The sequence below is a fragment of the Fundulus heteroclitus genome, chromosome 15 (assembly GCF_011125445.2).
Source record: "Fundulus heteroclitus isolate FHET01 chromosome 15, MU-UCD_Fhet_4.1, whole genome shotgun sequence".
NCBI lineage: Eukaryota > Metazoa > Chordata > Actinopteri > Cyprinodontiformes > Fundulidae > Fundulus > Fundulus heteroclitus.
This window is the reverse complement of record NC_046375.1, coordinates 14,649,122-14,661,317: the sequence shown is the minus strand read 5'-3', so window position 1 is coordinate 14,661,317 and position 12,196 is coordinate 14,649,122. Positions and strand designations below refer to the sequence as shown.

At 38.9% G+C, this 12,196-nt stretch overlaps 1 protein-coding gene across 2 annotated transcripts in view; it reads right to left on the bottom strand.

The window, feature by feature from the left end:
- The window catches only part of si:dkey-71h2.2 (low density lipoprotein receptor adapter protein 1), a 29,495-nt gene that overhangs the window by 5,734 nt on the left and 11,565 nt on the right, over positions 1–12,196 (bottom strand). Inside the window, exons 3-8 of one of the 2 annotated variants that reach the window (XM_036147480.1) lie at positions 9,841–9,955; positions 7,704–7,776; positions 7,431–7,517; positions 4,600–4,757; positions 3,612–3,646; positions 166–194 (exon numbers count right to left, since the gene is read on the bottom strand). In XM_036147480.1, coding sequence (XP_036003373.1) covers positions 166–194; positions 3,612–3,646; positions 4,600–4,757; positions 7,431–7,517; positions 7,704–7,776; positions 9,841–9,955 — 497 coding nt within the window. The remainder of the gene's footprint in view (positions 1–165; positions 195–3,611; positions 3,647–4,599; positions 4,758–7,430; positions 7,518–7,703; positions 7,777–9,840; positions 9,956–12,196) is intronic. The other variant, XM_036147479.1, reaches the window with a different exon arrangement.

Genomic DNA, 12,196 nt, shown 5'->3' with positions numbered 1-12,196 from the left:
CTTTACTTTCCTATATGTATACAATTCCTTTCATACTTAGTCAGACCTTGAGAATACTGGAAAACTCCAGAGTGAAAAAAGGTTCTTCAATGTATACAAATGCCTGGTGTTCCAGTTTAATGGCTTTAAGCAACATGCAGCATCCCATGATGCATCATCTCTTACCAGTGCTTGCTTCATCCACCTCCATGTTGCTGCATGCCAAAATACAGACAAAATAAATCATGACAACCTGTGTCAAGTGAAACTGGACACTAAAGTGGAATAAAGAGGTTTTATGAAAAGGAAGAGAAGATATAGGCAATAAGCATGCACATGTGCTGCCTCTGTTGCACTTTGAAATACTTTCAACATTCAGAAGAATCTTAATTTACTGTTTTTAAAAGATAACTCATGAGATTTAAATGAGTTTTATTTATAGATCTCCGCTGAGCCAGCAGCTACATGAGGTTAACATCAATTTAAAAAAATCCCAAACCCAAACTGAGTTGTTTAATTAAATCTACAAGCACGGATTGGGAAGTCATTAATTGTGGGATCCATTTGCCCCGGCCCTGAGCCCAGAGGCTCCACCTGAATGACTTTCAGAATATTATACCAAGAGGCATTTTACACAGGACTGATTCAAGAGCTTGCGTGGAGACTGTTAATTAGAATAATTTTTTAGCATCATCTGTTACTGTGAAGCAAAGAAACCATAAAACGATGCTAGCAACCCATAGTGTTAGTGTTGCTGCTGTCATGCAATTAAAACTATTTTACTAACAGTAAAACTATAAAGACAGACTATTTGAATGATTTGTAAGTCTTAAAGGCAATAAGATGCAAACTCTCTCAAACTAAACCAGTTTGATCAAGAATTATCTCATATTCAGATTTGTAGCTCTTAGATATGAGAATTGGAAAAATCATTTACTTTTATTTGCATTTTGTTAGTCCCTAATTCAGTTTGTTCCAACTTCATAGCATCATGGAGGGCTCCATCTTGGATTTCATTTAAAATTAATTTTCACAAGGTTTGAGCATGTATATTAAACTTATGTATGTGCCTGGTAGGCAAACACGTCATTTTATTCGAATTAGTGCATGCAATACTAAACGGTTTGAAAGCCAGGACAGCTCGATGTTATTCAGAGGTTTCAGTCTTTCAGACGAAAACTTTTTGTAACTTAATACTTTAACACTTCACCATCTTTTGATGCTTTCCCCAAAATGTCAGATTTGCATGTTACAAGTTTGGTTCTTCTCCTTTCAGTCAAAACTTAAGACCAACGTTTCCTCGTTGCTGAGAAAAACTTTCCTGTTTTTTTTTTTCGTTCCTGACTTCCACAGACTTGCAGAAAGCTTTTAACACACAGCCATCTGTGTGTTTAGCCATCAATCCATTCGCTTTCCCCGAAACGTTTGAAGTCTGTCTCAGCAAACCTATCTGTTAGGCAGAGCTACAATGCTTAGTGAAATGCGAAGGGTGCCAGCTATTTACATTAAATATGGTATATGTCAAAGTTTTCCTATTTGTTTTTGTAGGTTAAGGATTCATATTCAGGAAAACATGGGATTAAAAATAAGAATGGAGCAGGGAATAAAACATGTAAACAAACAAGTAAACAAAAAAAGTTGACTATTTAGTGACCCATGGAGGTAAATAATGATGTAAATTATCTCATATAGTTTATATCCTTTGTTTTTCTAAAGATTTTACATTTTACTTTCTTTCAATTAAGACTAGTTTACCCTTACAAATAAGATAGATTACAATGGGTGATCAAACTAAAATACGTTCTGAGTAACCTCCCAATTAAAGGTACTGTCAATTGGAGTCACATCTTTTGTTGCAGTAGACATGATTATAAAAATAATTTTAAAACCATCATCTGTGGGTATGAAATGTCTTTAAGCTCGGTACAAACTGAAACTGATTCCTGACAGACGGCTCCTTTTTATAACCCTAGATCAACAAGACGATATGAGCGGAATCATAAAATAGCAAAATAACCGGTTCTTCAGCGGGCTTCAGGTCACTTTGCCCCTTCTCCTATTCGTGTTCCCTTTTCTTCCCACCAAACCTTCATTTCAACAAGCGCAATCTAGGTGAGACAATGAACTAAAGAAAATCAAAAAGCAAAAGTACAAGAGAAAGTACAACAAAAAGTCCTAACTACATTTAAAACACAAAGTCAAGCCCAAAACACAGAAAAATGACAAAAACGCTCTGAATCAGGCTTTCTCTTTCCTCCTAAATCATGATTTGACAGCAGGAACCTTTTCTAGAAACTAGAGTAGTTTTTGATGACCTTATGTCATCCATCCCCCACCCCTCCCTCCCTGCCTGCTTGCTTGCTTTTCCATCACATTTATTGATGTAAAAACAAATTAGCAGGTTGAAAATTTACCCCAGCTAAAGACCAGAGCAGGAAAGTAGAACTATCATAATTGGTGTTGTACGAGATGAGTGCAAAATGTTTAAAATGGGTTGTATTCTTGAATGGTATAATTCAGTGATATTATTTCGGGAAAACTCTTGCTCAAAACTTATGTTAACTTCAACTATAAACTATTTTTAAATTACTGACATCTGTATATAGTCCTCTGCGATCAAAAAGAAAGTAAATCCTAGTTCCAAAGTCCTATTTTAGGGTTTTAAATGGTTTATGTTCTGACAGACAACCAAAAAACAACTATAATACCCTCGTATAACTAATAATATTATATTTTAATGAGGCTGAGCTGCTTTGTGTGTGGTTTCTTCGTCTTTGGGACATCTCTTTTGGTCTTTCCCTATTAAATAGCTGTAATTGCTGCAAACTTCCCTCTATGAGGCAATTATAATACAGTTTCACACTGCTTTGATTATTAATGCTTTGAAATTATTACAAGTTTGTAGCTAGAACTGGTTTTTAATCACAACCGCAGCTTGCCTCAAAAGCAGTAGAGCACGGAAATTGGCAAAATATCTGTAAAGTGTTTTACAGTTACAAATGGGTACCAGCTTTGCAGCAGCTCTACACAAGATATAGAAAGCATTATTGCTGTGACATTATCATCTGTTGTTGTGTCATTAGTGAAAATCACGGCTTTGAAATCTGCAACAAGAGCTTAACTTCCACACTCCGTCGCTAAAGGTCACATTATAGACGACACTTGCCTATTCAGTGCAACAACATACGTGTGCACACTCAGATCGGTATATGAACACAAAAACCAAAGAAGGCTGTTGCATGTATATTTTATTTATTTGGGATAGTGAGCCCAGAATCAGATTATTTTGATACTCTTTAACAGTTTGAGGAGGAACTAAACTATGGTATTTTCAGAGTTGTAAAGTATGTCCTGTTTATATGTTTCATCATTGATTGTAGGCAACAAATTAATTAATTCAGTTTTGGATGCTGTATAGATACATTCATATATAGAACTGTGCTGCAGGGCACTCACTTCCACTGGGATTGACCAAACGTGGAGGAGTCCATTACTCTTAAATTATCAACAAAAAGGGTCTTGAATTGTGCTTTAATTGTGTAAAAAATCGGTTTGAAGGATTTTCAATCAATTCCCTTTTACACATTCATGCATATTCCCACAAAACCTGCAGTCATAAAGCAAAAGGTTACCTTGAGAAGACATCATCAAATCCATCCTCCACATCCTGTTGAGGCACAACAATGTAGATCAATGCACACATAAGGTTCTGCCAATCATAATCTGGCATCTTCACTGAGTCAGCTTTCTCTCACACTGTATTCTGTTCAAAAGACAAATCAAATTTTAACAGCAGCAGGATTCAAACTCTAGAATCTGGCCCTTCCTTTAGGTTGTTGGGCTTAAGCACCATTTCTGGACCCTAATCAACATGCACAGGGATTAAACTCTCAAACTGTTTTGTTCATTTAGTCTGGAAGAAAATACAGTGTGGGGCCAAATATGGAAGAGGGCTAAACATGCTAGAGTAGAAGTAATAATTAACTAACATGTTTTCTGATTAGGCAAAAATGTTGCCAGGGAAAACATGCAACCCGTACCAATTAGTAGTTATTTTATAAAGAAAATGGTGACATCTAGTGGTAAACATTTGCAACTGACTGAAGAATGAGAAGATTGCTTGAAATCAGAAAGTAAGCCTCTTTGCATTCTTTGATACTTTTCATAAATCAAAGCAAGCCTGTAATTTATGATGATTGGTTAAATTTGGACTCAATACAAAATTAAATGTCCTTTTTTTCCCCAAGGACAAGTTAGAAGTTTATTTGTTTCTTTCATCTCCAGTTTTATTGATTTTCTACTTATGTTCTCTACAACTAAGTACTGTATCTAGACATGTTTACAAAAACTAATATTTTCAGAAGTCAGAAACTTGAATACAACAAAAAAGATAAACAGTCAAATGCCCTACTCCAAGTGAAAATCATCATCTGCTGTCATTTTGGATGTAATTTTGCAATGTAGACATGAATAAGCGTACACCGTACACAAAACAGGTTTAAGATACAACTCTGAAGTTTATCTAAGTTTTTGGTATTCCAACATGTATTCTCGTTGTAGCAAAGAAAAAAAGTATCACTTGTTACATGACTTTGTAAGGGCATTTAGCTTGTTACCCACCCAAGAGTCGTGTTTAATTGGCCGTCTCCGGGTTGGGTTACTGCGAGGTGATGGCGAGCTGAGAGAAGCAGAGAAGAAGGGCCTCCGGGGCTTCTCCTCCATCCCAGTGGGCTTGTTTGCTGCAGGATGTGAGGGGGAGGGCTGGTGTGGATGGGAGGCTGACGGAGAACCACAGAGCACAGTTGGTAAGTGAAGGGAATAAATGGACAGAAAACATCCAAACAAAACACAAGAGAGGTCAGACCTAGTGTCAATGAGTGGAATGTCGTGAAAAGCATTCGTCCCTTACAAATGTTGTCTGTTTTGTCACAATTTAATATTTCAAATCACCACAGACGTTTTAACCTGAGTAAATACAAAAAGCAGTTTTCAAATGATGATTTCATTTACTGAGGGAAAAAAAATATCCAAACAACCTAGCCCATGTGAAAATATATTCATTCTCCTTATCAAAACATACTTTATCTGGGATTACCCAATTTTTTTTAAAAAATTTTTTTTTACTATCCGCATCCAAGTCCTGATTACTGTAAATAAAGAAATCAGTTATGTCTGACAGAAGGCTGAAGGATCTCAAAAAGCACCACATCATCCTCCAATCTAGGAAAATTTAAGAACAATTAAAAGTCATTGTCACAGTTTGTGACCTTAAGCTCAAGCACACTTGCCCTGCGCAAGAGGATAATGATCCAAAGGACTCACGGGCAGACGTTGCAAATGTGTGATGGAAATTTCAGCCACTAAGAGCGGCACAAGCAGTCGTCAGTTTAGTGAGAATTACTTTTTCACGATTACAAAAAATAAATAAAGGAAAACTTTTTAAAAACGGCGTGGTATATTTGCTCACGTTAAATGATATTGAAACTTGTTTAGTGATCGCAAACATTTAAGTGACAAAAAAGAATAATCTGTGATGGTGACCAATACTTTTACGCAGCATTGTATGCTTGTAGCTACTCCAGGGGGTCCGCCAGGCTTCTGCTCTCCCCGGGTCCACTTGGACCCTTAGATTTTGGCTCCCAGTTTAGGTGCCTGGTTGACTAGCCGGCAATGTGGTGTGGAGTTCTGGGTTGGGCGGTGTGCGACTGCGGGGGTGGCCTCGCCTCGCAGCAGGGGTATGTCAAGTGGGGTGGGGGTGGGGGCATGACTGGCTTGTCTGGGCACCTACGGGTTCAGGCTGCGGAATCTGGTTGGCTGGCTTGTTCATAATGTGTTGGCCCTTGTGACAAAGAGGTTCCAGATTATAGTTTCAAAACTCCCCATCCTCCCAGATGAATCCAAGTGTCTTCAGAGGTGAAAAACAGGATGTGAAACAGACTGGAGATGTTGCATCACTCTTCCTGTGAACTGCTGTCGCTAAACGAAGTTAAAATGCACACGGCCAGGAAGCTAAACCAGAACCTAGCTCACCCCCCTGACCTCAACGTATTTCAGCAGCACGGTGCAGCATCAGGATTCAGTTAGATGTCAAATTCAACTTTTGTACTAGATAAACAGAAAACAACATGAGGTCAATTACCAGTGGCACGTTTTGTTCTGGGCTTTTCTTTAGGACCCACTTTGGGTATCAGGGATCGTGTCTCAGAATACCGTATAGTGGAGTCTTTGTTCCTCCAACTGAAGCATGAAGCGGGTTCTTTTGGCCAGTTTAGCCTCATCACTTCCAACAGCGACAAATACCACCAGTACCTTGGATGCATCATTGGGGGTGGGGTCATACGCCCTCAGGTGAGTAAGGTTGACTACCTTGCTTCCCGTCCTCCTCCAACAACCAAGAAAAAGTTGAGATCTTTCTTAGGTTTAGCTGGTTGGTACCGTTGTTTCTTCCCCAACTTCTCTACCAGATCAGCTGTTCTTAGTGACTTGACCCCTAAATCATTCCCAAACAAGAATAAATGGACTCCAGAGTGTGAGACTGCTTTTACTGATTTGAAAAATTGTTTGTGTAATGATCCCGTGTTGCAGCGTCGAGACTTAAACCACCCATTTACTGTACACACTGATGCGTCTGGAGTTGGGCTAGGAGTGGTGTTGCTACAAGGTGATGGAGAAAAACAAAGACCAGTGAACTGAAAATATTTCATTCTTCAAAGGGGGAGCGCAAAAGTAAACATTTGATAACCACCGCTTTAAGGCTTTAGACAGCTACATTTTAAGAGAGAAATATTTAATATAACAATATCTGTATAATTCAGATTTGGGTGGGAAAAAAAGAACAATTAAGAGGCACTGTGAGGATCCTTTGACCCTCTGAGGAGCTGAGAACATTTTCACCTATAAATGTCAAGGCTAATGGAAAGCTAGAGTTTGCTGGTACCCCTCAAGACTAATGGCTATGCCTAATTAGGGGGATTTGTCGTCTTAACTATGAGGAGTGACAGATAAATTTATGTTAATCGAAAACTACACACTTACAGGCCTTATTATAGTGGCCATACAATAACTCGTAAAGGTCATTAAAGGAAATATAGCTTGCTGCAGAGAATCTGAAGATATCCCAAATGAGTAAAAATGTCTGGGTGCATTTCACCACGGCTCCCTTGGACTCAAACAGCTAGGAAAAAGTAAAAAGATGACTGTGAAAACTAGCCACTTGCCATCCAAACATGCACTGGAATAGGGAATTGCTTAACCTTATAGTAAGTTCACCGAGGTAAAAGTTCTGACAAACGTTCCTTAGATGATAAGAAATAATATGCTTCCTTGCAGCAGTAATCTCATAAACCTTCTGCCATGTTTTGCAGATGGTATCTTGTGTGCGAGTCTTACAACAGAGCCAAAATATTTGTGCAGGGACACACGAATGAGGACAAAGAGGTAAATCCTCCAACCTGAAGGAACACACTGCGTCTCTGTCGTCTCCGTCTGTCCGTCGTTGGCTGAACAGGAACAGCAGGTCCTCACTTTCTTGTTTTTGTCTGCAAACAGAAAAGTTTCAGACAGAAAAATATTCTCAGAATACTAACATGGAAAGCCTTATTTATTTGTAATATTGATTTTATTTCAAGCGTCCCTACAAAAAATGCTGATGTTTTTGTTTAAAGACGTTTAACAGGGAAGATGGGGGTACAATTTTATATATTTTCAGATTTACATTGACTTACCTTCCTGAGCAATCTCCCAAAGATCCAGCGCTACTTTAAAAGCCTGGGCTACAGTTAAAGTCACAGCCTGAGCCTGGAGGAGGGAACAAAAGGTAGGACAGTAATGAACACACAAATATTGGGGGAGGGGGGGGGGTTTGGGAACCTCCACGATTTATGTTTTACATTTTTGCGATTTTAGTGTTATTGCTTTATCTTTTCACTGTGCCCGATGTTTAGCAGCTTTTTATTTCCCTTTGACATTAGTAGAAATAATGTTTGGGTTATAAAAAAGATGCAGGTACATCTGTAAGGCCTTAAAGAATATAACAACCTCAATGTGATGAGAATCCAGCCACACTTAAACTACGTTATGATATGCTTCTATAATAGACATTACTACACTCCTGATCAAAATCTTAAGACCCGTTTAAAAATTGCATAAATTAGCATTTTGCAGTGCTAAAAGAAAGTTCTAAGTAGAGCTTTGAAATGAAAATAAAGACGAAATGGGAACAAGAGACCAAAAGTTGTGAGCAGGCAAGTTATTGCAAACAATAATTTAACTCAGACAGACATTCATCAGCTGATCCAAAGTTTAAGACAACAGCCTGAGCAAAAATTTGGATTCCATTTTATTTCCTGTCAAGTAATCACACTGTTAGGATCTCTCGATGGCAAAGGCAAAAAAGCTCACCGTCTCTGAATGTGGTGGGATTTTTGAGCTGCATAAACAAGGCCTCTCACAAGGTGCCATTGCTGCCGAGGTCGGATTCAGTAAGACAGTAATTTTAAAAAATCAAGTGGTAGACCCAAAAAAAAAAGAAAGACAACATCTCCTTCAACGCCACAAAATTGCCCGTTTGGACTTTGCAAGGGAGCGCCAAACATGGGACATTCAACGGTGGAAGAGAGTTTCAATCTCCGATAAGAAAAAATAAAAAAATTACTTTAATGGCCCTGGTGGCATGACAAGGAGATGCCACCTGAGATGTTTTCAGCATAGCACGGTGGAGGGGGTGCCATCATGACCTCTCTCCTTTAATGGAGCTCCAGGTTGTGCAGGAGCGTCAAACAGCAGCTGGCTATGTGGAGATGTTGCAGCGGCCGTCCCTCATCACTGAGGGCCCTCGCCTGTGTGGTAGTGACTGGGTTTATCAGCAGGACCTTTTTTCCCCCCAGGAGAACAGCATCACTCTTTTGGACCATCCTGTGTGTTCTCCTGAACTTAATCCAAATGAAAACATTTGGGGATGGACGACAAGGGAGGTTTCCAAAAATGGACATCAGTTCCAGACAGTGGATGCGCTTCGTGAAGCAATCTTGACCGCTTGGAGCGGTATTCCCCCTAGTCTTTTGGAAACACTTGCATCAAGCATGTCAAAACTAATTTTTGACATGATCAACAATAATGGTGGAGCTACTCACTACTGAGTCCGTTTTTGACACTTTCATTTCTGTTTTAGGAGGTTTTCTTTGAGTTGTGGTCTCAGCCGATAAACAGCCTACTTGAGTTAAATTGTTGTTTCCAATAAATTGTCGGCTCACAACTTTTCGTCTCTTGTTCCACTCTCTTCTTTTTGCATTTTGAAGCTCTACTTAGTACCTTCTTAAGGTCCAACAGCGCAAAATGTAAATCATTGACATTTTAAACTGGTCTTAAGATTTTGATCAGGAGTGTCTAGATATATAGAACCTTCCAGTGGGAGATAGTTTATCAGGGAACAGGACAGCACTGGGTTTTTCCAAATGATTAGATTTGTGAGTGTTGGTCAGACGTTGATGCCATATAGATGTGTTAATTACCATAACGTTTCCTTTGATAAAGTTTGATAAAGGTCACATTTTGGGTTTGCGGGAGGCTGGGCAATAGAATCGAGCAACTGCCAAATGTAAAGAGTTGATTTTTTTCGTTCAGCAATACAGCAATAATAATAAAACAGCTGATTTAAATGAATAAATCAGTATGTGCTTGAAAAATGCATTAAAATGCCACTAATGGGACTGCCACAAGATGGCACCACACAACAACCTGAATCATGTTCCTTAATTCAGGAGGTTCTTGTCTTTACTTGACAAATGGCCAGAAGCCTACTGGTCAGATCTGTGTATAAATATTGGTGTATGAAGGGTGAGGTTGGAGGTGTTCCACACTTACAATTTTTCTTTTTTGGCAGAGGAATGCATGACACTCAAGAGTCTCGTTGAACTGGCTTTGGGAGATGTAAGCGAAGACCTTGTCTTGAGTTTTATCTGCGGTGCAGTATGAGATTCTGGAAGAGAGGACAGGAAGACAAAAGAGGAAAAACATGTTATTTAAAACCAGCAGTGATGTGGAAATAATATATCAGTATTTCTGAATTATTATCTGCCCCAGAGAAAAGTATGTTACTGCGCAAAAGAGCATTCAATGTTTTACTTCTAAATAGGGAAGTGACACTGTTTCGTAGTTTAGGCTGAAACTTGACTCCTGGGAACAGCAAAGACGGACACCACAGAGCAGTGCAGAGAGATGACGTGCTTTATATTTCATATTACAAACAAAATGTATTAATAAAGCACATGTGAGGAATTTGTAGGTTTCCCTGAGGTTTAGAAATCTTTTTACAGCCATCTCTGGACTTCAAGCCCCCTTGGTGTGTTCTGTTGACTTTACGTTGCATGATCATTTCCCCAGTGGGTGACACAACAACTCTGTTAAAACACGCGTAATCTGTGACAATGTGGTAGGAGGACTACTGATGAAAGACAGACCAGACCTCCCACACACAGGTGTTTCATACCAAAATCAAGAATCACTAGACAGACATCATTTGCACTCCAATGATCTCCATTTTGACAACCGTGACACTTCTGGCATCAAAATGCTGAGAACCTGTTGAATGAGGTTGGTCACTTTGAAGGGGGAGAATATTTATGAACTGATTAGTAGTAGTTATATACCGTTTGCAAAAATCTCTTTTCACGTTAAAGCACACACATATACATATATATATATATATATATATATATATATATATATATATATATATATATATATAAATAAATAAAGATAGTTAGGTAAAAATGTCATAAAAAATGTAAAATTAATCATTGCATAGTTTTTAGTAGTGTAGCATGTGTCAACATTATATTGCGTTTTCTAAATTATCTGTTTTATAAATAATGGCTCATGAGTTTTGCAATCATTCATACTCATTGTTTTCTTTCTATGCATAGGAGGAAATAATGTGGGACAAATCATTTCGAGACAAAACAATGGCAATGCCCCCGATGCGCTTTACACTACAATCAGTCATTCAACTATTTTCACACACGTTCACACCCTAATGGTGGTGAGTTATGTTAGTAGCCACAGCTGCCCTGGGGCAGACTAACTGAAGCGAGGCTGCCATACATCGCTGCCACCGGACCCTCTGACCACCGCCAGGAGGCAATTGGGTTGAAGTGTCTCGCCCAAGGACACAACGTCTGAAATGGTTGGAGCGGGGGATTGAACTGGCAACCGCCGGTTACAGGACAAACAAAAACGAATGAACGAACAAACAAACAAAAGCAAACAATTAATATAACAATCCCTGCTAGGTCTCAGATTAACCTCCATTATCTCACAGAACCTAATATTGAAAATGTTTTCATCAATCAGGTAGGAGATTTCTACTGAACAGTTTCCAGATTAGTTTTACAATGTGTATTAAATTGAGTTGACTTTCCACTGAAGTCGTTCCTAAAAAAGTTTGCTCTTTAATATGTGTGGCAAGATTCATTATTACCCCCAAAACAAGTCTGTCTTCAAACCTGCTTTGGATGGAGGAGATGAGAAAAGCATTCAGTGTTAAGTTACCAACTGTGTGCTATTGTTTTATAATTGACCAAATATGTAATTTAACCACAGATTGATTATTTAATTCCTGCTAATCATGATTCCCCCCATTACATCTAATTAAAACAGTATAATAAAGATCAAAATTAGGCATCAGATCGATAACGCTTGTTCATAAATAAATTGTCAAAGGTTAGCTGAACCCGATCCAGATAAATTAGACCCAACTGCTTTAATCTCCTTACGCAGCTTCTCTGGTTCTGCTTAGACAAATAACCAAGCGATTTGCTCTGTCAGATTTTAATCAGAAGCAGTATTGATCTTGAGCCACCATATGTTTCTATCTAAGGGTGTTACCTGGACAGGCAGCTTGCTTTATACCTGTTCCTTTAAATAGATGTGGAAATGAGCCACAGCTCGGGATGCATCTGACCTTTGTCACTAAGCGTCGCCTTTTTTGGAAGCAACACAAGGGCAAGAGGGGCTCTTTCTGACTGCAAGGCTGATCCAGAACATTAATGTCTAATCTGAAGTCTGCTTTTTTGTCCAGATTTAACACAGCAGTCTTTAACGTGTCACCATGGCTGTTGATGGGTGACACCAGATAAGTCTGCTCAGCACTGGGTGGATCACTGGGCGGATCACTGTGTAATCTGCCATCATTAGTGTGCACAAAGAGGAGATGGGTACG